The sequence below is a fragment of the Oncorhynchus mykiss genome, chromosome 15, assembly GCF_057628025.1.
Source record: "Oncorhynchus mykiss isolate SJ-2025 chromosome 15, ASM5762802v1, whole genome shotgun sequence".
NCBI lineage: Eukaryota > Metazoa > Chordata > Actinopteri > Salmoniformes > Salmonidae > Oncorhynchus > Oncorhynchus mykiss.
The window spans coordinates 10288694-10316231 of NC_143036.1; the positions used below are offsets into that span (position 1 = coordinate 10288694).

Genomic DNA, 27538 nt, shown 5'->3' on the forward strand with positions numbered 1-27538 from the left:
AGTTATTTTCTTTAATTTATGTCTTGTAAACCCCTGGCATTTATATACAACATTTAGTGCATAGAATTAAAAACTTTGCATAACCTGACTTTTTTTATGAGAAAACAAATACAGTGTAGTGATATGAATAACAGGTTAACTAGTAAACTAGGTAACGTTAGCCAGTAAGGAAACCTGAGCTTAGAGAAAGAACTGGACAAACATTACCCAAGGTAGTTGTGATCAAGATGATGAACACGTTTTCACATTTACAAATCTGGTAATATAAAACTGGGTGAATGGTAAAAATGACGATCGACTTATTACTCAAGAGTAATTTAGTTAACTCTTAGCATTTTCATTTGACTTAGAAAGAGTAGAACCACATTGATTTCAAGTCAGCTATATACCTGAGCACAGATGTTTCAAGTCATTCAGTGCTCTCATGTCAGATTGAGACATTCACTTGAAGTCTTGGCAATCGATCTGCTTTCCATTGATAAATGTGAAAGGTCTGCTGAAATAGGCTCTCTTCCATTCTTCTCTATGCTCCCTTGCAGCAGCATCTTCTGGAGTGAGAGCTGGACTCCTTGGCTTCTGACTAGTTATTTCCCCTTTCTCTTTCTTTCCATACGACATGTCTGTAGACATGATGGTCGTCTGCGGAGATCCGCTTGATGGTCGTCGGCGGAGATGCATCAGCTTTCTCAGGTGGCGCACCACGTTGACAACGTCCGGGAGCTTATCTCGACTCCTGGGTGCTACTGTGCTAGGATGTCAATGGTAACGCGCCGTATGGTAACACTACCTTGTATTTGGTAGGAAGGTTCTTACTCAGCATAGGTGGCAGTGGTGTAAGTAAGGAGTATTTTGCCATTAATTCTGGAAAGTCTTCACGTGGGCTGCAAGCTTCTGTATCCCTGCTAGCATATGAGGTGATTATCATCTATTCAGCCATGACTTGCCTTTTTCTGGTCATGTGATTTTATTTGTTATTTTACTTATATAACTAGGCAAGTCAGTTAAGAACAAATTCGTAATTACAATGACGGCCTACCCCGGCCAAACCCGGGCAATGCTGGGCCAATTGTGCACCGCCATATGGGACTCCCAATCACGGCCGGTTGTGATACAGCCTGGAATCGAACCAGGGTCTGTAGTGACGCCTCTAGCACTGAGATGCAGTGCCTTTAGACCGTTGCGCCACTCGGGAGCAGCGTCAAGCATTTCACTACACTGGCAATAACATCTGCTAACCATGTTTTTGTGACCAATACAATTTCATTTTAACTGTGTATTCCAATCACCTTCAGTTACTTCAGTTTACCCCCCCAAAAAAGTTATAAAATCCACAAGTATTTTTCATTATCTTCATGGTTTATCGGGAGTAAATTTTCAAATACACCCTCTCAAAGAGATAACATCTTTCATTACAGGTAGGGTATTTTCCACACTGTTTACAAGCGGCGTCAATGGTAGTGGGTGTGGTATGTAGTGACGCAATGCTAATGACGTTTCATGTGGGGCGTTTCTTGTTGTAACTTCAGTCTGCAGCTTGAGCTTCGCCCCTAACCTCATCGCTGACCAACACAGCGCTCAAACGTGAGTAGCAGTCAAGGTAGGATGGTGAAACAAATGGATAAATAAAGTGCCGTTTTTTGGGTTTTGGTTTGTAACTTTCGGGCTTCGAACTATGTTTAAATACTGATTTTCTTGGGGGGAACGATTATACACTACAGAAATTGACAGGTAGTTGGATTACCTCGGCATGAGGATAACATCAAACGGTGTTTGATTAAATCGTTGATGCTAAGCTAGCTTACATGAGCTATTGTACTGTAAACCACACAGGCGGCTAAAGGAAAACAACAAGGCTTGGCTAGCGGTTTCTGGATGATATAACGTTAGCTAGCTACATTTCTTGGTTCACACGGTAAGTTGTAAGTTATATTTAGCCACATACTTCAACCATATTATTGTCATGTATTTTAATATAGCTAACGTTACCATTGTATTAACTAAATAGCTGGTTAGCTACGTTTAGTAGCTAAGTATCCAACTGACCATAGCTAGCTACCCTTTCTTGTAAGAAGTGTTTGCTAACTAACAGTTAGCTGCTCTTTTAGATTTGATATGCAACACCTACTGTAACCATGCTAACGTCTAGACTGCTTTTGATATCTACATACAGCAAGCTAGTTTCCTAGTAGGCAGTCGTTTTTATACTGTAGTTAACAGTTAACTATAATTGAGTAGCTAGTTCATTATCCCTTCTTACATAGTTATTTTTTTTCTTCCGCTCGCTATAGCGCTTAAACGACTTAAGCTATTAAAGCGAAACCAACTTGTAAATGTGCAGACTGCCTCAATTTATATAGCTTGAGAAAATATGTGTTATACTTTTTTTGTACTACAGCGATATTTAAATTAGCTCCCAATACATTTCAATGGATTTACATGGGCAGAAATCGGGGAAATGTGGTCTCTTCTGTCACGATTTACGCTATCAATGTAGTTAACAAACCAACGATGAGATGTTCAGACTGACCCAATGTAGATGGCTTGTGTTTATACTTTTGATGACATTTTATACTTTTTGATCTATAGCAATTTTAAATCTTAATAAAACCTCCGTAGTCTTGAATGGGAAATATTTGGATTTGCCACTGCTCTATTTACACTGTTTAAACTATCAACGCAAAACGAACCCTTTATGTTCAGACTGACCCAATTTAGAGAGCTTGCATTCAGGTTTTTAAAATATTTATATATAATTTTTAATTAGAACCATTTTAAAATGTGCATAAATTAACATGGGTTTGAATTAGGAACAGTCATAGTGGTAACTAACTACTCCTTGGCCAATTACGCTATAAGACCAACTTTAAAACATTCAGGCAATCCTAACTTCAAATTCTTCGAGATCTTTATCAACTATAATCCTACAAATTAACATAAAGTATCCAACCCACAGTAACTCTTAAACCATTCATTGTAGAGGCACCACACCAACTTTCAAATGCTCAGGCTATCCTAAATTGTAATTATTTCAAACTTCTATCAACTATAATTATACAATTATTATTATTTGCGTAAAATTAATCAGCAACAGTAACTCTGAAACTGTTCAAGCTAGAGATACTAAACCAACTTCATCATGTTCAGGCTATCCTAACTTTGATCAGCTATAACTATACAAATGTTCATTAATTTGTATAAATAACTCACCACAGTAACTCTTGAACTATTCAAACTAGAGACACCAAACCAACTTTCACATGTTGGTTGGACTTTTCTAGTTTTCTCATTTGATGTTGGATTTGTTTCTCAGCCTGAAAGTAGTGCAAGGGCCAGGAGAAACTAATCCATGGTTCAGTTTGCTTTACACAGCTGCTACAAACGTCAGCTAACTTTAGCTAACAATCAATGGGGGGGGGGGGGGGGGGGGGGGTGTTTTGTTTTAAAATGGCTAAATCACCTTTAAGTGATTGGAATTGATTTCAGGAGATTTGAACTTTTTTTTTGTTACATGCTCACATTCCCGAATCACTTCCATTGATTTTTTAGCTTATGGTGCCTAAATGTAGCTGATGTTTATAGTGTCTGTTTAAGGAACCACACTACTTTCAGGATTAGGAAGTTGTAAATAGTGAACTACTTATTTTTAACTGGTTATGCTTTCAGTTGTTGACAGGCAAGCTAGCTACATGGGTTATGAAGCTAACATTAAATTAATTGTTTAAGGGAACTATCTAAATAACAGCCTGTAGTTTGAAGTGCCTCATCCAAGAGTTAAGGGTGTTTAAAGCCACATAATATATATTTAATCGGATGTTCAACTGTTGCTCACATTGTGCCACATGTCTCTTGCAGATCAAAGGGGGCTCGTTTATTCTTCAGAGGTGAGAGGTAGTCATGGACAAAGTGGAGTGTTTATTCAAATGTATTTTGTCGTGGTTTACAGTAAACCATTTATCTCCGCCATCTTATTTCAGAATAACACATACTGGGCTGTGCCTCAAATGTCTAAACACGACTTTGGTTTTGTGTTTCAGGCACTGTCGTTTTTTGACCATGATCTGATGCCTAGTGATCTCAATATGGAGTTGTACTGGTACATGTAAGGAACTTTTCATTCTTATATTCACTTTCATACACTTGACTCTGTGTTTTGAACAACGTTGAGATCAACATAAGACATTCTTTGCTGCTACTGTTTTATCTCTCTCTTCCAGAGTGGTCATCATATTCATCGTCATCAAGATCTTCTTCTATGTGTGCTGGTACCGCTCGCGTCAGAGACAACTGGCCGCGTACCTCAACAACCCTCGTAATTCGCAGATAGTTATCGTGGGAGGGAGGGCCTACCTGCATCAGATGTGTGAGAGACAGAATGTAAGTAGCAAAGACAGACCACAAAACACAGACTGAGCTGATATTCATATACAATGATATGATTTGGCAACCAATTTTAGTTTTTGTAGGGATGGCTCTCATCCTGTCTGAGGGATGGCTCTCATCCTGTCTGAGGGATGGCTCTCATCCTGTCTGAGGGATGGCTCTCACCCTGTCTGAGGGATGGCTCTCACCCTGTCTGAGGGATGGCTCTCACCCTGTCTGAGGGATGGCTCTCATCCTGTCTGAGGGATGGCTCTCATCCTGTCTGAGGGATGGCTCTCATCCTGTCTGAGGGATGGCTCTCATCCTGTCTGAGGGATGGCTCTCATCCTGTCTGAGGGATGGCTCTCACCCTGTCTGAGGGTTGGCTCTCACTCTGTCTGAGGGTTGGCTCTCACTCTGTCTGAGGGTTGGCTCTCACCCTGTCTGAGGGTTGGCTCTCACCCTGTCTGAGGGTTGGCTCTCATCCTGTCCGAGGCCTAAATTTAACAACCGCCACCTGCCAAATGTGGGTAGATTTTGGCATTGGCAGGTAAGCTGTCCATTTCACCAGCATTGTTGGCGGGTGTTCAGGACTCCTCACTGGGAGCCTTTCACTCACATTTATGAATAAAAATAGTCTACTTTCAACTGCTAGAGAAGAGAAGACCCACGCTTCTACTAGGCAGACTTAATCTCACAGGCACAAACATGACTCCAGTCGTGCTGCCACGGTAACCTCCCGCCCTTAAAGGGGTAGGTGAAAATTTGTCTCAAATGTGATATTTTGGTTAAAAGACTGGTATAATAAATGATAGTTAATATACCACATTAGTTACTTTTTGCTAGTAATACATTTTATTGTTTTATTGTTTTAGAAACATTACAAAGCATTGTTTTTGCTCAGTCATGCACAAGGAAGCATGTCCTATAGACTGGTTCTAGTCAGGGAAGCATGTCCTATAGACTCTGGTTCCAGTCGTGCACAAGGAAGCATGTCCTATAGACTCTGGTTCCAGTCGTGCACAAGGAAGCATGTCCTATAGACTGGTTCTAGTCGTGCACAGGGAAGCATGTCCTATAGACTCTGGTTCTAGTGAGGGAAGCATGTCCTATAGACTCTGGTTCTAGTCAGGGAAGCATGTCCTATAGACTCTGGTTCTAGTCAGGGAAGCATGTCCTATAGACTCTGGTTCTAGTCGTGCACAGTGAAGCATGTCCTATAGACTCTGGTTCTAGCCGTGCACAGGGAAGCATGTCCTATAGACTCTGGTTCTAGTCGTGCACAGGGAAGCATGTCCTATAGACTGGTTCTAGTTGTGCACAGGGAAGCATGTCCTATAGACTCTGGTTCTAGTTGTGCACAGGGAAGCATGTCCTATAGACTCTGGTTCTAGTCGTGCACAGGGAAGCATGTCCTATAGACTCTGGTTCTAGTCGTGCACAGGGAAGCATGTCCTATAGACTCTGGTTCTAGTCGTGCACAGGGAAGCATGTCCTATAGACTCTGGTTCTAGTCGTGCACAGGGAAGCATGTCCTATAGACTCTGGTTCTAGTCGTGCACAGGGAAGCATGTCCTATAGACTCTGGTTCTAGTCGTGCACAGGGAAGCATGTCCTATAGACTCTGGTTCTAGTCGTGCACAGGGAAGCATGTCCTATAGACTCTGGTTCTAGTCGTGCACAGGGAAGAGTGTCCTATAGACTCTGGTTCTAGTCGTGCACAGGGAAGCATGTCCTATAGACTCTGGTTCGAAGAGTCCCGTAAGGTTGCCCTTTCAGTGGTGTGTGTCAGTGTGTGGGGGAAGAGTTATTTGCTTTCCTTGCTGCTTGGTGGTTAGATGAGTCACTTTCCACAGTGAATGACTGACTGAGAATGGGATGCTTTCTCACTGTCGATTACTCAACTTCCCACCCGTCCTGTGGTTAACAGCAGATTGTTCCGTGGGCGCGGTGTGTGCACGTAACACACGGACTTGCTTTTTGAGAATTCGGCTAAAAAAATATATAACGGTTTCCCCCAAAAAATAACCATAAATTGCATTGTGGGTTGAATGCTTTAACAATGCATAGTAAAATAATGAAAGATGGTTACTGATTATCTCTTATTAGTCTCTAGCTATCATTTATTCACATTCATTTACTTAAATATTTTGTTTGTGTTTTGGTGACCTTATTATTTCATAAATAAAACCCCAATGATGGTAGACTGTCCATTTCTGCATATCACTTATTAATAAACCATCCTTTATTCACAGTACTTTAATATTATATTGCAGTTGGGGTCTGTTATTTATATGTATTTATAACTTATTATTTAAGTCATCTAATCTCTGCTCAGGCAGTAGCAGCCAGCCATCCATCTGTGGTCCCTAAAGAGTCATCCTATTTATGCTGAATAACAACTATCAATTAAAAAATCCAAGCGCTCCCTCTCGTGTGCCACTTGATCTCCGGGTCGTCGCTAGTTACCACAGGTACAAAGTCATAAACCCCGCCCATTTCTACAATTTATCTTCTTAAAAATGTATTTTAAACCTTACCTTTAACCACACTGCTAACTTTATATTAAGACCAAAAGGTTAATATTTGTTCAAGAATTCTTACAATATAGCCCATGTTGACTTTGTGGCTGTGGTATCTAGTAGAAACCCCCTTAATCTCCTTGTCTGTCTGTCAGCCCCACAGGCATTGAACAGGCATTGAACAGGAACAATGGATTGCTGCCATTATAGTTAAATACCACTTTTTCTGCACTTAACTTTGGTGTAAACTACAATTTCCTACAACGTCCTATAGTTTATTCTTTATTTGATTCACTCTAGAGAAACGGCGTGGTAAGCGCAGAAAAAAAAATAAACGGAATTCAAATAATTCAACTGACGTCAGTCAATTTGTTATTTTTTTTAAAAATAAATACAAAAAAACGGACATTTCGGCAATAGCTCAGCACTCGTATATGCGCATGTATGTGGGTATCAGTAATTGTTTGTGTTCGCTTACAGTACCAGTCAAAGGTTTGGACACACCTACTCATTCAATGGTTTTCCTTTATTTTTGCTGTTTTCTACATTGTAGAATAATAGTGAAGACATCAAAACTGTTAAATAACACATGGAATCATGTAGTAAACAAAAAAGTGAGTTCCCACATATGCTGAGCACTTGTTGGCTGCTTTTGCTTCACTCTGCAGTCCAACTCATCCCAAACCATGTCAATTTGGTTGGTGGATTGTGGTGGCCAGGTCATCTGATGCAGCACTCCATCACTGTCCTTCTTGGTCAAATAGCCCTTACACAGCCTGGAGGTGTGTTGGGTCATTGTCTTGTTGAAAAACAAATGATAGTCCCACTAAGTGCAAACCAGATGGGATGGCGTATTGCTGCAGAATGCTGTGGTGACCATGCTGGTTAAATGTGCCTTGAATTCTAAATAAATCACTGACAATGTCACCAGCAAAGCACCATCACACCTTCTCCTCCATGCTTCACGGTGGAAACCACAAATGCAGAGATCATTCGTCCACCTTCTCTGCATCTCACAAAGACACAGCGGTTGGAACCAAAAATCTCAAATGTGGACCCACCAGACCAAAGGACAGATTTCCACAGGTCTAATGTCCATTGCTCGTGACTCTTGGCCCAAGCAGGTTTCTTCTTATTGATGTCCTTTAGTAGTGGTTTCTTTGCAGCAATTTGACCATGAAGGCCTGATTTACGTAGTCTCTGAACAGTTGATGTTGAGATTAGAGGTCGACCGATTAATCGGAATGGCCGATTTCATTAGGGACGATTTCAAGTTTTCATAACAATCGAAAATCTGTATTTTTGGGTGCTGTTTAAAAAATTCGATATATATATATATTTGTTTAAATACCTTTATTTAACTAGGCAAGTCAGTTAAGAACACATTCTTATTTTCAATGATGGCCTAGGAACGGTGGGTTAACTGCCTCGTTCAGGGGCAGAATGACAGATTTTCACCTTGTCATCTCGGGGTATCCAATCTTGCAACCTTACAGTTAACCTTTCTGATCTCCCCATCCCGGATCCGGGTTCGTGAATACAGACTCAAGCTCATTACCATAACGCAACGTTAACTATTCATGAAAATCGCAAATGAAATGAAATAAATATGCTAGCTCTCAAGCTTAGCCTTTTGTTAACAACACTGTCATCTCAGATTTTCAAAATATGCTTCTCAACCATTGCAAAACAAGCATTTGTGTAACAGTATTGATGGCTAACGTAGCATTTAGCATTAGCATTCAGCTGGCAACATTTACACAAAAAAACAGAAAAGCATTCAAAAAAATCATTTACCTTTGAAGAACTTCAGATGTTTTCAATGAGGAGACTCTCAGATAGCAAATGTTCAGTTTTTCCTGAAAGATTATTTGTTTAGGACAAATCGCTCCGTTTTCTGCGTCACGTTTAGCTATGAAAAAACCCCTGTATCCAGGATTGTATAAATCTATCAGCAAGCTCATTAGCATAACACAACGTTAACTATTTATGAAAATCGCAAATGAAATGAAATAAATATGCCATCTCTCAAGCTTAGCCTTTTGTAAACAACACTGTCATCTCAGATTTTCAAAATATGCTTCTCAACCATAGGAAAACAATAATTTGTGTAAAAGTAGCTAGCTAGAGTTAGCATTTCGCGTTAGCATTTAGCGTTAGCATTAGCGTTAGCATCCAGCACGCAACATTAACAAAAACATAAAAGCCTTCAAATAAAATCATTTACCTTTGAAGAACTTCTGATGTTTTCAATGAGGATACTCTCAGTTAGATAGCAGATGCTCAGTTTTTCCAAAAAGATTCCTTGTGTATTAGAAATAGCTCCGTTTTATACATCACATTTGGCTACCAAAAAAAATCCATAAATTCAGTCCTCAAAACACAAACTTTTTTCCAAATTAACTCCATAATATCGACTGAAAACATGGCAAACGTTGTTTAGAATCAATCATCAAGGTGTTTTTCACATATCTCTTCATTGATACATCGTTCTTGGACACATGCTTTCTCCCCTGAATCAAATGGTAAAGTAGAAGCAGCTGGCAATTGCGCACCGAATTCGACGCAGGACACCAGGCGGACACTTGGAAAATGTAGTCTCTTATGGTCAATCTTCCAATGATATGCCTACAAATACGTCACAATGCTGCTAAGACCTTGGGCGAACGACAGAAAGTGTAGGCTCATTCGTTGCGCAATCACAGCCATATAAGGAGAGAATGGAAAACAGAGCTTCAGAAATTCTGCTAATTCCTGGGTGATGCATCATCTTGGTTTCGCCTGTAGAATGAGTTCTGGGGCACTTACAGACAAAATCTTTGCAGATTCTGAAACTTCAGAGTGTTTTCTTTCCAAAACTGTCAAGAATATGCATAGTCGAGCATCTTTTCGTGACAAAATATCGCGCTTAAAACGGGAACGTTTTTTATCCAAAAATGAAATAGCGCCCCTAGAGCTCTAACAGGTTAACTAGTTCAACGCAATAACGACCTTCCTCTCCCTCATTGCACTCCACAAGGAGACTGACTGCCTGTTACGCGACTGCAGTAAGCCAAGGTAAGTTGCTAGCTAGCATTAAACTTATCGTCTTAAAAAACAATCAATCACAATCACTAGTTAACTACACATGGTTGATGATATTATCTAGTGTGTCCTGCGTTGCATATAATCTGAGCATACAAGTATCTAAGTATCTGACTGAGCGGTGGTAGGCAGAAGCAGGCGCGTAAACATTAATTCAAACAGCACTCTCGTGCGTTTTGCCAGCAGCTCTTTGTTGTGCGTCAAGCATTGCGCTGTTTATGACTTCAAGCCTATCAACCCCCGAGATGAGGCTGGTGTAACCGAAGTGAAATGGCTAGCTAGTTAGCGCGCGCTAATAGTGTTTCAAACGTCACTTGCTCTGAGCCTTCTAGTAGTTGTTCCCTTTGCTCTGCATGGGTAACGCTGCTTCGATGATGGCTGTTGTCGTTGTGTTGCTGGTTCGAGCTCAGGGAGGAGCGAGGAGAGGGACGGAAGCTATACTGTTACACTGGCAATACTAAAGTGCCTATAAGAACGTCCTATAATAACTACATCCTAACACTTACCTGGGAATATTGAAGACTCATGTTAAAAGGAACCACCAGCTTTCAAATGTTCTCATGTTCTGAGCAAGGAACTGAAACGTTAGCTTTCTTACATTTACTTTCTTCTCCAACACTTTGTTTTTGCATTATTTAAAACAAATTGAACATGTTTCATTATTTACTTGAGGCTAAATTGATTTTATTGATGTATTATATTAAGTTAAAATAAGTGTTCATTCAGTATTGTTGTAAATAAATTCTAAAAAAAATCGGCATCGGCTTTTTTGTCCTCCAATAATTGGTATCGGCGTTGAAAATTCATAAACGGTCAACTTCTAGTTGAGATGTCTGTTACTTAAACTCTGAAGCATTTATTCTGGCTTCAATTTCTGAGGCTGGTAATTCTGAACCTATCCTCTACAGCAGTGGTAACTCTGGGTCTTCCTTTCCTGTGGCGGCCCTCATCAGAAACACCTCAAGAAACTTTCAAAGTTCTTAATGTTCTGTATTGACTGACCTTCATGTCTTAAAGTAACGATGGACTGGTGTTTCTCTTTGCTTATTTGATCTGTTCTTGCCTTAATATGGACTTGGTCTTTTACCAAATAGGGCTATCTTCTGTATGCCAACCATATCTTGTCACAACACAACGGATTGGCTCAAACGCATTAAGAAGGAAAGGATATCCACAAATTAACTTTTAACAAGGCACACTTGTTAATTGAAATACATTCCAGGTGACTACCTCATGAAGCTGGTTGAGAGAATGCCAAGAGTGTGCAAAGCTGTCAGGGCAAAGGTAGGCTACTTTGAAGAATCTCAAATATAAAATATATTTTTTATTTGTGTAACAATTTTTTTGGTTACTACATGACTCCATATGTGCTATTTCATAGTCTTGATGTCTTCACTGTTAGTCTACATTGTAGAAAATAGTAACAAATAAAAACCCTGGAATGAGTAAATGTGTCAACCTTTGACTGGTACTGTGTGTGTGAGAGTGACCTTTCTAAAACGTCAGGGCTCTGGCTGGCCTCAGAACTTGTGTGAAGCAGTGTAAGGGTCACAGTGAATGTTTGAGAGCCAGTGTTGGAGTTGGTTTGTCTACCGGTGACTGTCCAGCACTTGTCAAATCTAACAAAAGCCTGTGAAAGTCTTTGAGCCAATAGGAACAGCTAAAATGGACAGGGAAAGAGAAGAGGATAGCCATAATAGTTCCCCTAATCTCAAGCATTCAGAAATCTGCCTATTAAATCAAAACAAATTATTTAAAAAAAATTGTATTGGTCACAAGCGAAATGCTTGTTTAATTTTAAATGCAATTCTATCCATTTTTAGATATGTAATCAGTTTAGTGGTAAGAAAACGTTCCCATCTTTCCTAAGATTCCATGGAACCTTTGAGAAGAGGAACTCCTCATCTTGTTTCCTGGAGGTTTCAACGTGACGTTGATTCAACTTTCCCCCTCTGCATTCCTTTGTTGTGCTGGTCAGGTACTCCCAAAATGCCAACTGTTACCTTGTTTTGTGGTTTATTGTCCTCTGTGGACTAATATCTCCAGAACTATTCACCCGTGACTTTTGATAGCTGACGCTTAGATGTTTTCAGAAAAAAAGTCTGGGAGAAGACTTCAATACTCAGATTGCATTATACAAACTCTGACATCAGTCCTCCTTCCAGTACGCTCTGCCTTCGTGTTATACTTCCTAGGAGTGTTATACTTCCTAGGAGTTCTAGGAAGAAGCTATTTCCGTGAATCAGAACCCTGGCTCCATGAATTGTTTAACTTTATTTTAGTCAGTTAAGAAGAAATTATTATTTTCAACGACGGCCTAGTGCCTTGTTCAGGGGCAGAAGGACAGATTTGTTTTACCTTGTCAGCTCGGAGATTCGGTCTTGCAACCTTTCGGTTACAAGTCCAACGCGCTAACCACTAGGCTACCTGCCGCCCCAATCAGAACCCTGACTCCGTGAATCGGAGCCCTGGCTCCAACATTCTGAGGGAACACATTCATCATCTCTCTCTCCAACTTGACTCTGCTGTGCCTACATTTTTAATAGTGCTCAAGTGAATTTCCATACTAGCCTGGCCTATACCGTCCTTCTAATTGACTGTCTAGAGAGAGCAGTGTTATGCTAAGCACTAGTGCTTGAAGGACTGTAAATGCTATGCTTACTCAAACAAGCACCTCAAAGTTTCAGGCCCCCGCGTCGTTAGACTACTTTCAGAGTGAATGGTCTTCTAACTAGCTCGACATGCACACCATAACACACCATACCAATTATGCTTTATTGCAGTCCCTGCCATTACCTGAATCAGTATAGGTGCCTTTGTTTTCCTGGTGGGCTTTTTTAGGCTATTTATAGTGTTAGGAGTAGCTTTCTCATAGCAGAAATGTCTCCATTCTAAGAATGAGGTATGTTGTGGTTAAGGGGAGATTCCAGGCTCTAGCTAGCTCTCCTAGGAAGCTGCCCCCAGTAATGACATTAATGCAGCTGCTTTACAATTCATCACATGTGAAGATGCTGGAGACAATGTACACACAAGCCACTTCTGGCTTGGATTCTGTTATTGTGTTTGGACCTGAAACGCCTCTATTAGGTAACCAAGTTCAAGTAACTAGATCATTGTAGAGGAGAAACAACCCCACAGTTCTGTTAGGCTGGAATTAGAATGTAGTGTGCTCTGGACAGAACAGGACCCAAGTATAATTGAGCGTTGTAACCCTGTGATTCCATCCTTCTCAGCCACACCCCAGTGAGCTAGCTTTAATGACCTGTTGCTGTTCACTCCAAGCCTCCACTGCCTCAGTGCTTTAGTACAATCCCTCTCTGGCTCTCCTCCCCCTACTTTTTTTTCTCTTATCTCCCTTTAGTCTTCTAGTCTAAACCATGATGCTCCCTGTTTAGATTTTAATGGAATGTGCATGCAGCGAGGAGGCCCCAGAGCCAGCCATAACTCCAGCAGACAGGCAGCAGCCCCCCTGAAAGGTCCCTGGAGAGAGGCCAGAGGGTGGGGGGGGAGACCAGAGGGTGGGGGGGAGGCCAGAGGGTGGGTGGAGGAGAGGCCAGGGGGAGACCAGAGGAGGGGAGGGGGGGGGGGGGGGGGGGGGGGGGCAGGAGGAGACCAGAGGCCTGGGGGGAGAGAGGCCAGGGGGAGACTGGAGAGTGTCTCAAATGACTACCAGGGCCCATAGAGTAGTGCACTAAGTAAAGAATAGGGAGCCATCTGGGACGCAGACAGAAGGGAGATACAGCATGTAGATTCTCTTTTACCCACCAGTGAGCTTTAGATTCTTTCTTCATCGTCACGCTTCTGTTGAGCTCCAAAAGTAAGTGTGTGTGTGTGTATACACTCAGTGCGCCTATGTGTTTTTGTGGTAATAATTCCTGTTCTCTCTCTCCATGTCTCTCCCCAGACGTCTATCTGGCCCAGTTGGTATGGGGTTCAGGATGAGGGATCAGTGGGCGAGTCTTCTGCCTCACTCCCCCCGGCAGCAGTATCCTTCTCTCACCTGGACATGCCACCACCATACCAAGCTGTCTCCGGAGGTAACACACACACACACACACACACACACACACACACACACACACACACACACACACAGGATATGGTTAGGTGAGAAGATGGCTCTGCAGGAAATGGATCAAAGAAACACCACCTAAGGTCATACTTGTCTTATCTTAAGAAGGGGCTGCACCTGGGGGGCTTGAGCCTTGAAGCAGCCTTAGAGAGCAGGGGGGCGTTGAGGCAGCCTTAGAGAGCAGGGGGGCGTTGAGGCAGCCTTAGAGAGCAGGGAGGCGTTGAGGCAGCCTTAGAGAGCAGGGGGGCGTTGAGGCAGCCTTAGAGAGCAGGGGGGCGTTGAGGCAGCCTTAGAGAGCAGGGGGGCGTTGAGGCAGCCTTAGAGAGCAGGGGGGCTTTGAGGCTTCCTTAGAGAGCAGGGGGGCTTTGAGGCTTCCTTAGAGAGCAGGGGGGCGTTGAGGCTTCCTTAGAGAGCAGGGGGGCGTTGAGGCAGCCTTAGAGAGCAGGGGGGCTTTGAGGCTTCCTTAGAGAGCAGGGGGGTGTTGAGGCAGCCTTAGAGAGCAGGGGGGTGTTGAGGCAGCCTTAGAGAGCAGGGGGGCTTTGAGGCTTCCTTAGAGAGCAGGGGGGCGTTGAGGCTTCCTTAGAGAGCAGGGGGGCGTTGAGGCAGCCTTAGAGAGCAGGGGGGCGTTGAGGCTTCCTTAGAGAGCAGGGGGGCTTTGAGGCTTCCTTAGAGAGCAGGGGGGCTTTGAAGCTTCCTTAGAGAGCAGTGGGGGCTTTGAGGCTTCCTTAGAGAGCAGGGGGGCTTTGAGGCTTCCTTAGAGAGCAGGGGGGCTTTGAGGCTTCCTTAGAGAGCAGGGGGGCTTTGAGGCTTCCTTAGAGAGCAGGGGGGCTTTGAGGCTTCCTTAGAGAGCAGGGGGGCTTTGAGGCTTCCTTAGAGAGCAGGGGGGCTTTGAGGCTTCCTTAGAGAGCAGGGGGGCTTTGAGGCTTCCTTAGAGAGCAGGGGGGCTTTGAGGCTTCCTTAGAGAGCAGTGGGGGCGTTGAGGCTTCCTTAGAGAGCAGGGTGCCAAGCAGGGTCTTATTCATTAGTGCATATCGTAGGAAAACATTTTGCATTAGAAAACAGCTTTCATTTTGGGGCAAGTTTAGGTAGCTCCTTCCCCTTTCTGTCTGTTTGGTTCCTAGTGAACATAACCCAGGAGAGAAAAGGCCCACATCTCCCAGGATAATAGCCCTGCTTGGCTGGCTCTGTGGTACCACTGACAACAGGCTTGTTTTAACCCCGTCACAACCACACTGCTGCCAAAGGGGGAGTATTCTACCCCTGTTGAAAAGAGTGATTGTGCACATCCAGACTGAACACAAGAGCTGGGCAGATGAGTCCCAGAAGGGCACTTTAGTGATGACACAATTATTTAGATCAGGATGGTCTTTTGTCAGTTTGAAATGTTTTCACAACTAACTGATGCTAATGTTTTTTTTCTAAATCGACGCTAAAGAGGCTGTTTTTTCCGCCTGTCCCACTCCTGTGTGGTTCCATTAGTGGAACCTGACCATGTTTGTTGTTGCTGAGACACGACACTAAAGGAACAAAGGAGGTCAAGAAATTGACCTGTTGTAGCTAGCCCCATTTAAAATGGAGGAGGGCTTCCCTGCTTGGCTTCACTGGGACTTAGATCTTTAGTGCTTTTAGATCACCTGCCAACACCTCACCCCTCAGTGACTGTGTCTGCTGTAGTAAAGACAGCCTCACCCCTCAGTGACTGTCTGTTGTATTAAAGACAGCCTCACCCCTCAGTGACTGTCTGCCGTAGTAAAGACAGCCTCACCCCTCAGTGACTGTCTGTTGTATTAAAGACAGCCTCGCCCCTCAGTGACTGTCTGTTGTATTAAAGACAGCCTCGCCCCTCAGTGACTGTATCTGCCGTAGTAAAGACAGCCTCACCCCTCAGTGACTGTCTGTTGTATTAAAGACAGCCTCACCCCTCAGTGACTGTCTGTTGTAGTAAAGACAGCCTCACCCCTCAGTGACTGTATCTGCCGTAGTAAAGACAGCCTCACCCCTCAGTGACTGTGTCTGCTGTAGTAAAGACAGCCTCACCCCTCAGTGACTGTCTGTTGTATTAAAGACAGCCTCGCCCCTCAGTGACTCTGTTGTATTAAAGACAGCCTCGCCCCTCAGTGACTGTCTGTTGTATTAAAGACAGCCTCACCCCTCAGTGACTGTCTGTTGTATTAAAGACAGCCTCACCCCTCAGTGACTGTCTGCCGTAGTAAAGACAGCCTCACCCCTCAGTGACTGTGTCTGCTGTAGTAAAGACAGCCTCACCCCTCAGTGACTGTCTGTTGTATTAAAGACAGCCTCGCCCCTCAGTGACTGTGTCTGCCGTATTAAAGACAGCCTCACCCTCCGATCTCTTCATGATCACAGAGCCACCGCCGCCTCCCCTCACACTGGAATCAGGGTTAAACCCACAGTGTCCTGGTCGACTTTCTTTATAAACACATTGCCATAAGTACCTGTTTTACTCAACTTCTCACCTGCCCGTTGCTTTAGCTTGTGCTTCCTCCTGCCCGTTGCTTTAGCTTGTGCTTCCCCTCCCCCAATCCTAAAGGGGAAATTTGATTGCACCAGCCCATACGTCCATCACCAATAAATACACAAGGACAATAAATAAATAAATACACAAGGACACACAGACACTACACGCAGCACATCATCAGTGAATATATGAACATGTTTTTTTTTTATTCATTGATGTGCCGCTTTTGTCTGTGTCCTTGTTTTTATAGTGTGTTTATTAGTGATGGCTGTATGGGCTGGTGCCTTTGGGGATTTATTAAATTACTCTCTTAACCACTAGTGGGGGGGGGGGGGGGGATGCAAAACTGATCCAAGATCAGCGTCTAGGGACAACTTCACCCTACACCGGTTCTAGCCAGCTCACTGAACAGGAACCGGATGTGGTACGGCAGGATATACAGTGACTTCAGAAAGTGTTCATACCCCTTGACTTACAGCCTGAATTCAAAATGTTATGAATAAATAAAACATGACCCATCTACACACACTACCCCGTAATGACATGAAATACAGAAATCTAATTTACATACGTATTCACATCCCTCAGTCAATACTTTGTAAAAAAGCATATTTGTCAGTGGTTACAGCTGTGAGTCTTTCTTTCTGGGTAAATCTCTTAAGAGCTTTCACACCTGGGTTGTGCAATATTTGCCCATTTTCAAAATTCTTCAAGCTCTGTCAAATTGGTTGTTGATCATGGCTAGACAGACATTTTCAAGTCTTGACATAGATTTTCAAACCGGTTTGTCTCGACTGTAACTAGGCCACTTAGGAACGTTCACTGTTTTCTTGGTAAGTAACTCCAGTGTAGATTTGTCCTGCTGGAAGGTGAATTCATCTTCCAGTGTCTGGTGGAAAGCAGACAACCAGGTTTCCTACTAGGATTTTGCCTGTGCTTTAGCTTCATTCCGTTTATTTTTTTTATCCTGGAAAAACTCCCCAGTCCTTAACGATTACAAGCATAATCATAACCTGATGCAACCACCACTATGCTTGAAAATATAGAGAGTGGTACTCAGTAATGTGGGTAGGGTTGACCCCATTTAGTCGACTGGTCGATTGTTTGGTTGATAGGTTGTTGGTCGACTCCTTTCTTTAGTAGAGCAGTAGCAAAAACTGGACTGATCCATTGTGGGGATGCCACAGTTCATCACTCTTAAGACGTGCTACTGCAACTTATATATGGTTATATTACATAAGGACAGTGGTGCAACACTAATACAATATTCGATACCAAATGTTCTTTCTCCAACGTTTGATAGCGGTCGCTGTCCGCGGTTCTGAAACATCCGTGTGCTGTTGAATTGCCGTCTTTTCCTAGACCATGTTGCTATGTGGATAATAGCAAAGTTAACCAGCGTATTGGTGTTGAGAACAATGCGGCGGAGACAGCAGCAGAGTTAGGAGATGAGAAAACAGGCCTTGCCTTACCGTCTTAAGAAAAGTCAGGAGAGCGGAAACCCCCAACTTAATTAGGTCTATAATCAATAGCCTAACTGTTCAATGTCGCTGGCTTTGTAAATCGTCCACCTCTACAGAAATAAGACGGATCCTGCTTCTAACGGATCCTGCTTCTAACGGATCCTGCTTCTTTTGTCTGACTGTTCGGGTTGATAGCCTACTGATAACGTGAGCACCGAGCCTCATGCAATAATTTCACATTTGGATCTTTTTAATCTATGCTGTAACAAAGGTTTACTCTGTTCTTTCATCGTTAGACCAGCCTATCTGGTATTGTTTATTTAGTGTTTACACTGTTCTAAATTGACAGAAATTATTATAATAACCCTCCTCTTTCCTTGATCTCCTTATTATTATGATCATCGTATAACCACCATCGAGCTGTTGGACTAAGAGCTCTTCCTGTTTAGTCTTAATTCCGTAACTTACTTATACCTATATTTCAATACTTATATAGGCTTCTGTATCAACCATTCATGATGTGAAATGCAATCAAGATTTTAGTTTTAAAATAAAACAAAAGCCACCGTTGGAACAATTAGCGTAAACAATAAATTTGTCTAAACCGTTCGATTTCGAGAAATGACATTCACAAATGAACGCGGCTGTTTTTAGTCTTTGCTATAATAAAGGCTTTTTCGGAAATGAAAATAAACTTACAACATACTTTTTGGTATCCGTATTTAGTGTTTTATTTAGTCTTTTACATTGTTCCAAATAATGATATTGTAATCGAACGGCACCTGTTTGGCACACACAGGCCTAATATGACTGCAGCTCTCCTGTCAACCTTTTATTTTTACCTTTTATCTCCGGTATTTTCCACAACTAGTCAAATTTACTCCACACACCTGACGTCCCCTTTGCCCCCTGAGCAACCAGTAAACATTCCCCCGTTTTCGGGTTTATTTGTCACGTCCTCTGCATCCATTTTGCTGTCAGAGTTGTTCAGAGTTTATAACTAATTTATTGATGTGATTATGCTGTAGGTCAGGCCCTCCCTATTGGTCACGTGGATGCGAAAAAGACACGTTTCATAAAGAAAGCAAGGGGTTTTAGGGAATGTGTTGCCTAAGCAAATAAGGCTATTCCGTAACACCGCTATTTCTGACTGAAAAGTTGTAATTATGTTATAGCTTCCAGCAACACGTTCAGCGCCAGGCACAATGATGTTCTGTGGTGGTCGCTGCAGCAGGGAGGAGAGAGAGACAACACTACATACTGATGTTCTGTAGCAGGGAGGAGAGAGAGACAACACTACATACTGATGTTCTGTAGCAGGGAGGAGAGAGAGACAACACTACATACTGATGTTCTGTAGCAGGGAGGAGAGAGACAACACTACATACTGATGTTCTGTGGTGGTCTCTGTAGCAGGGAGGAGAGAGAGACAACACTACATACTGATGTTCTGTAGCAGGGAGGAGAGAGAGACAACACTACATACTGATGTTCTGTGCAGGGAGGAGAGAGACAACACTACATACTGATGTTCTGTAGCAGGGAGGAGAGAGACAACACTACATACTGATGTTCTGTAGCAGGGAGGAGAGAGACAACACTACATACTGATGTTCTGTAGCAGGGAGGAGAGAGAGACAACACTACATACTGATGTTCTGTAGCAGGGAGGAGAGAGACAACACTACATACTGATGTTCTGTAGCAGGGAGGAGAGAGAGACAACACTACATACTGATGTTCTGTAGCAGGGAGGAGAGAGACAACACTACATACTGATGTTCTGTGGTGGTCTCTGTAGCAGGGAGGAGAGAGAGACAACACTACATACTGATGTTCTGTAGCAGGGAGGAGAGAGAGACAACACTACATACTGATGTTCTGTAGCAGGGAGGAGAGAGAGACAACACTACATACTGATGTTCTGTAGCAGGGAGGAGAGAGAGACAACACTACATACTGATGTTCTGTAGCAGGGAGGAGAGAGACAACACTACATACTGATGTTCTGCAGCAGGGAGGAGAGAGAGACAACACTACATACTGATGTTCTGTGGTGGTCTCTGTAGCAGGGAGGAGAGAGAGACACCACTACATACTGATGTTCTGTGGTGGTCTCTGTAGCAGGGAGGAGAGAGAGACAACACTACATACTGATGTTCTGTAGCAGGGAGGAGAGAGACAACACTATATACTGATGTTCTGTAGCAGGGAGGAGAGAGACAACACTACATACTGATGTTCTGTAGCAGGGAGGAGAGAGACAACACTACATACTGATGTTCTGTAGCAGGGAGGAGAGAGACAACACTACATACTGATGTTCTGTAGCAGGGAGGAGAGAGAGACAACACTACATACTGATGTTCTGCAGCAGGGAGGAGAGAGAGACAACACTACATACTGATGTTCTGTAGCAGGGAGGAGAGAGACAACACTACATACTGATGTTCTGTAGCAGGGAGGAGAGAGAGACAACACTACATACTGATGTTCTGTAGCAGGGAGGAGAGAGACAACACTACATACTGATGTTCTGTAGCAGGGAGGAGAGAGAGACAACACTACATACTGATGTTCTGTAGTAGGGAGGAGAGAGAGACAACACTACATACTGATGTTCTGCAGCAGGGAGGAGAGAGACAACACTACATACTGATGTTCTGTAGCAGGGAGGAGAGAGAGACAACACTACATACTGATGTTCTGTAGCAGGGAGGAGAGAGACAACACTACATACTGATGTTCTGTGGTGGTCTCTGTAGCAGGGAGGAGAGAGAGACAACACTACATACTGATGTTCTGTAGCAGGGAGGAGAGAGACAACACTACATACTGATGTTCTGTAGCAGGGAGGAGAGAGACAACACTACATACTGGTGTTCTGTGGTGGTCTCTGTAGCAGGGAGGAGAGAGAGACAACACTACATACTGATGTTCTGTGGTGGTCGCTGTAGCAGGGAGGAGAGAGAGACAACACTACATACTAATGTTCTGTGGTGGTCGCTGCAGCAGGGAGGAGAGAGAGACAACACTACATACTGATGTTCTGTAGCAGGGAGGAGAGAGACAACACTACATACTGATGTTCTGTGGTGGTCTCTGTAGCAGGGAGGAGAGAGAGACAACACTACATACTGATGTTCTGTAGCAGGGAGGAGAGAGAGACAACACTACATACTGATGTTCTGTGCAGGGAGGAGAGAGACAACACTACATACTGATGTTCTGTAGCAGGGAGGAGAGAGACAACACTACATACTGATGTTCTGTAGCAGGGAGGAGAGAGAGACAACACTACATACTGATGTTCTGTGCAGGGAGGAGAGAGACAACACTACATACTGATGTTCTGTAGCAGGGAGGAGAGAGACAACACTACATACTGATGTTCTGTGGTGGTCTCTGTAGCAGGGAGGAGAGAGAGACAACACTACATACTGATGTTCTGTAGCAGGGAGGAGAGAGAGACAACACTACATACTGATGTTCTGTAGCAGGGAGGAGAGAGACAACACTACATACTGATGTTCTGTAGCAGGGAGGAGAGAGACAACACTACATACTGATGTTCTGTAGCAGGGAGGAGAGAGAGACAACACTACATACTGATGTTCTGTAGCAGGGAGGAGAGAGACAACACTACATACTGATGTTCTGTGGTGGTCTCTGTAGCAGGGAGGAGAGAGACAACACTACATACTGATGTTCTGTGGTGGTCTCTGTAGCAGGGAGGAGAGGGAGACAACACTACATACTGATGTTCTGTGGCAGGGAGGAGAGAGACAACACTACATACTGATGTTCTGTAGCAGGGAGGAGAGAGACAACACTACATACTGATGTTCTGTAGCAGGGAGGAGAGAGACAACACTACATACTGATGTTCTGTGGTGGTCGCTGTAGCAGGGAGGAGAGAGAGACACCACTACATACTGATGTTCTGTGGTGGTCTCTGTAGCAGGGAGGAGAGGGAGACAACACTACATACTGATGTTCTGTGGTGGTCTCTGTAGCAGGGAGGAGAGGGAGACAACACTACATACTGATGTTCTGTAGCAGGGAGGAGAGAGACAACACTATATACTGATGTTCTGTAGCAGGGAGGAGAGAGAGACAACACTACATACTGATGTTCTGTAGCAGGGAGGAGAGAGACAACACTACATACTGATGTTCTGTAGCAGGGAGGAGAGAGACAACACTACATACTGATGTTCTGTAGCAGGGAGGAGAGAGACAACACTACATACTGATGTTCTGTAGCAGGGAGGAGAGAGACAACACTACATACTGATGTTCTGTAGCAGGGAGGAGAGAGACAACACTACATACTGATGTTCTGTAGCAGGGAGGAGAGAGAGACAACACTACATACTGATGTTCTGTAGCAGGGAGGAGAGAGAGACAACACTACATACTGATGTTCTGTAGCAGGGAGGAGAGAGAGACAACACTACATACTGATGTTCTGTAGCAGGGAGGAGAGAGAGACAACACTACATACTGATGTTCTGTGGTGGTCTCTGTAGCAGGGAGGAGAGAGACAACACTACATACTGATGTTCTGTAGCAGGGAGGAGAGAGAGACAACACTACATACTGATGTTCTGTAGCAGGGAGGAGAGAGAGACAACACTACATACTGATGTTCTGTAGCAGGGAGGAGAGAGACAACACTACATACTGATGTTCTGTGGTGGTCTCTGTAGCAGGGAGGAGAGAGAGACAACACTACATACTGATGTTCTGTAGCAGGGAGGAGAGAGACAACACTACATACTGATGTTCTGTAGCAGGGAGGAGAGAGAGACAACACTACATACTGATGTTCTGTAGCAGGGAGGAGAGAGACAACACTACATACTGATGTTCTGTAGCAGGGAGGAGAGAGAGACAACACTACATACTGATGTTCTGTAGCAGGGAGGAGAGAGACAACACTACATACTGATGTTCTGTAGCAGGGAGGAGAGAGACAACACTACATACTGATGTTCTGTAGCAGGGAGGAGAGAGAGACAACACTACATACTGATGTTCTGTGGTGGTCTCTGTAGCAGGGAGGAGAGGGAGACAACACTACATACTGATGTTCTGTAGCAGGGAGGAGAGAGACAACACTACATACTGATGTTCTGTAGCAGGGAGGAGAGAGAGACAACACTACATACTGATGTTCTGTGGTGGTCTCTGTAGCAGGGAGGAGAGAGAGAACACTACATACTGATGTTCTGTAGCAGGGAGGAGAGAGACAACACTACATACTGATGTTCTGTAGCAGGGAGGAGAGAGACAACACTACATACTGATGTTCTGTAGCAGGGAGGAGAGAGACAACACTACATACTGATGTTCTGTAGCAGGGAGGAGAGAGACAACACTACATACTGATGTTCTGTAGCAGGGAGGAGAGAGACAACACTACATACTGATGTTCTGTGGTGGTCTCTGTAGCAGGGAGGAGAGGGAGACAACACTACATACTGATGTTCTGTGGTGGTCTCTGTAGCAGGGAGGAGAGGGAGACAACACTACATACTGATGTTCTGTGGTGGTCTCTGTAGCAGGGAGGAGAGAGAGACAACACTACATACTGATGTTCTGTGCAGGGAGGAGAGAGAGACAACACTACATACTGATGTTCTGTGGTGGTCTCTGTAGCAGGGAGGAGAGGGAGACAACACTACATACTGATGTTCTGCAGCAGGGAGGAGAGGGAGACAACACTACATACTGATGTTCTGTGGTGGTCTCTGTAGCAGGGAGGAGAGAGAGACAACACTACATACTGATGTTCTGTGGTGGTCTCTGTAGCAGGGAGGAGAGAGACAACACTACATACTGATGTTCTGTGGTGGTCTCTGTAGCAGGGAGGAGAGAGACAACACTACATACTGATGTTCTGTGGTGGTCTCTGTAGCAGGGAGGAGAGAGAGACAACACTACATACTGATGTTCTGTGGTGGTCTCTGTAGCAGGGAGGAGAGGGAGACAACACTACATACTGATGTTCTGTAGCAGGGAGGAGAGAGACAACACTACATACTGATGTTCTGTAGCAGGGAGGAGAGAGAGACAACACTACATACTGATGTTCTGCAGCAGGGAGGAGAGAGAGACAACACTACATACTGATGTTCTGTAGCAGGGAGGAGAGGGAGACAACACTACATACTGATGTTCTGTGGTGGTCTCTGTAGCAGGGAGGAGAGAGAGACAACACTACATACTGATGTTCTGTAGCAGGGAGGAGAGAGACAACACTACATACTGATGTTCTGTAGCAGGGAGGAGAGAGACAACACTACATACTGATGTTCTGTGGTGGTCTCTGTAGCAGGGAGGAGAGGGAGACAACACTACATACTGATGTTCTGTGGTGGTCTCTGTAGCAGGGAGGAGAGGGAGACAACACTACATACTGATGTTCTGTGGTGGTCTCTGCAGCAGGGAGGAGAGAGAGACAACTGGTGCTAGTCACTCGCTGTCTTAAAAAATTTGCGCAGCAAGTCTGAGCCAGTCGGCACAATCAAAACAATTGCTGTCGGACTCCCTCTCGTCATTTGTGTGTCTTAATTATTTAATCAAAAAGTGTGCTTAAAGCATCAGACACGCTCAGGGCATATAGTTTATTTGATTAAAATACCATAGGATGTGTCTATATGGGGAAAAACACACGTTTTAACATTTCAACCAATCGATTGGTCAAAAATTGTTTTATTTTGTACAGGCTTCCTTTTCACTCTATCAATTAGGTTAGTATTGTGAAGTAACTACCATGTTGATCCATCCTCAGTTTCTCCTATTACAGCCATTAAACTCTTAACTGTTTTAGTCACCATTAGCCTCCATGGTGAAATCCCTGAGCGGTCTCCTTCCTCTCCGGCAACTGAGTTGGGAAGTGACTGGGTGTATTGCTACACCACCCAAATTCACCATGCTCAAAGGGGGATATATTTGTTTCTTCTTCTCCCATCTACCAACCCCTCTTTGTGAGGCATTGGAAAACCTCCCTTTGTAGTTTAATCTGTTTAGAAATTCACTGCTTGTCTGAGTGACCTTTATAATTATATCTGTGTGTGTGGAGTACAGAGATGAGGTCGTCGTTTTTAAATACTATGCACACAGAGTCCACGCAACATATTATGTCACTTGTTCAACAACATTTCACTCATTAACTTATTTAGTTTTGCCGTAACAAAGGGTTTGAGTGTGTGTTGACTAATGTGTAAACATTTCAGAAAACATCATTCCACTTTGACATTATGGGGTATTTGTGTGTTGGAAGGTCAGTGACAAACATCTCAATTTCAAATTTCAGACTGTAACACAACCAACTGTAGAGAAAGTCCAGGGGTTTGAATACTTACCGACGGCACTGTTGTGTGCAGCCGACCAAGGAAACATTCTTTAGTTGCTTTCCCTGTTGACTGCACTCGACGTTCACTTCAGTTCCTGTCTTTCTTCTTACTGAACTCTAACCTCTGACCCCACAGCGGATGACCTGAAGCCTCCTCCGTATAGCGAGGTTGCCCAGAGCGACGACGTCGACGCATCTCGCCCTGCCCCCCTCCCCATTCTCCCTCCCCCTCTCTTTGAGGGTGAAGACTCTGCCAGCATCATAAGCGAGGCCCCGCCTCCATACACCCCCAGCCCCAGCCGGCATGAGCGTCCTGTCAACCCCAGCCAATCACATTCAGAGGACCGACCCAACTAGACCCATCGAACCCTGATGCTGACTGACTCTATACCTCCTTTCCAAGTGCTGCCTTCTAACCTCAGCGATCCCTGCCAGCTATGCTCTCACTAAACCGAGAGGGCAGACTATGTTTTCTAGGTTTTAAAAAGGTTGTTTTCTATTTTCTACTGTCTGAAAGTGATTTATTGTGATCATGGATATGATAAATGAATAAAAGATCATGTGGTGGAGTTGATGGGAGTTTGACTCTGCTATACCACTGCTCCTCTCTGGAACACCCCACTGCCTCATGGGAAGGGGAGTGATGGAAGGAGAGATGTACACAGCCGCCAGCAACGGAGAGGAGAAAGGTCTCAATGATATCTGATATCCAATGAGTCCATAATGGCCTTTAGTGCTGCGTCCTCCAGCCCAGTGCTCCCTATCAGAGGTGTGTATCCGCGGCCCTCTCAGAACCGACTAAAACACTGTTCTACAAATCTTTAGAGCGTCCAACAGCGTTTTCCTTGGCGATTTAGAGAGGGGTGTCAATTAATTTCCAAGTTATCTACTGAAAAGAATGTCGGAAATAAACTACTTGATCATAATGTTTATACTACAATCATGATAATGAGTAGTGTCTACAGTCCACCGTAGTGTCGTCATCTCGTCACTATCTGGCTTGGTTAGAACCTGAACCTGTAGAATGATGTCCTTTTCTGTTAGTCTCACCCCATCGGTTAGGAGTTTTTCCTCAACCAAAACTTCTGGACCTTAAACCGTATAACTAGGGTCCCATAGGGTTTTTCCTGATCAGGTCATGTACTCAGGAGAGACTCTTAAGCCCTAGTCCACTCCGGTCACTGAATATGGGAGATGTCATGCGATTTACCATAACCCCCATAGTAACGTATAGACTATAGTTATGTCCCAATCACATCTCCTTTCTCCCTAAGGGTGCATTTTGTTCTCTTCACTGATTTGAAAGGAAATGACTTGTTTTAAGATGGAAACTCCCTCTAGCCCATGCCTCTACCAATCCAATGCTTTATGGGAAATAGTGAAAGTGTGAATTATTCCGAAAAAATTTGATATTGGGACGCACCTTAAGTATCCCAGGAGGAGCTAAGGTGCTCTACGTTGACCCCTCTCCAGAGTTAAGGGGCTTCACGATGACCCCACAAACAATACTAATGGTTTATGTGTGGTGTAAAGTACTATGGGAAAGTTTACCGATGAGACCCATTTGAAAGATGTCCATAAGCATCGCATGGTTGGCGATGAGTTTAAGATGACTTGACATGTTATTGTTACACGATTGTCCTTCGTTTTGTGATAACGTCTCGGTGTGTGTCCTTTCCAGATTCGTAACCTCGCCTCATTGGCCTTACTCTATACAGTTGTTAGTATCGAGTTACTTCATTCAACATCTCTGCACAACACCTTGATTTACACACTTCATAATATAGCAGGTTTCTGTCCGTTTAACCAGCTAGGTTATTTCAATTGGTTTTTGTTTTCATGTTCATTCCTGTGGTTTAAGTGCTTGACATGTCAAACCATCCCAAACAGGTGTGCGTTATGAGGTTTGATTCTGCATTTTAGAGACTTGATTTTATTGTTGGGAATTTTGGGGAGTAATTAATTGTACATTAAACATATGTTCATATCTCGTTTCTGGTGTGTCTGTCTTTTCACAGGTCAAAATGTAATTTTCACATTGAGGCCGTTATTCTACCACCACTTCTAAAGGTTTCATCATTTGGTATCCATTGCTTTATTTGAATTCCTTCCAAGTTTTGTTGATAATCGAGCTAATATTTCCTCCCCCCTAATGTCCACTATTCCACCTCCAACCAGTCTTGTTATATTGAGCCA

General features: G+C 43.6%; 1 protein-coding gene across 5 annotated transcripts; it reads left to right on the forward strand.

Moving 5' to 3' along the window:
* The first annotated feature begins 933 nt into the window (after positions 1-933).
* Positions 934-27329, forward strand: LOC149977379 (uncharacterized). 5 transcript variants are annotated; one of them, XM_090199241.1, is made up of 7 exons: positions 1550-1597; positions 1831-1912; positions 3853-3881; positions 4035-4099; positions 4215-4374; positions 13870-14002; positions 25479-27329. In XM_090199241.1, exons 4-7 carry the CDS (start codon positions 4062-4064, stop codon positions 25697-25699), a joined length of 552 nt encoding a protein of 183 aa, XP_090055367.1. In that variant the 5' UTR covers positions 1550-1597; positions 1831-1912; positions 3853-3881; positions 4035-4061; the 3' UTR covers positions 25700-27329. The 5 variants fall into 5 exon arrangements, with proteins under 5 accessions (XP_090055369.1, XP_090055368.1, XP_090055370.1 ...); XM_090199245.1 differs by having other exon boundaries at positions 1550-1581; XM_090199243.1 differs by lacking the exon at positions 1831-1912 and having other exon boundaries at positions 934-1581.
* Positions 27330-27538: the final 209 nt, after the last annotated feature.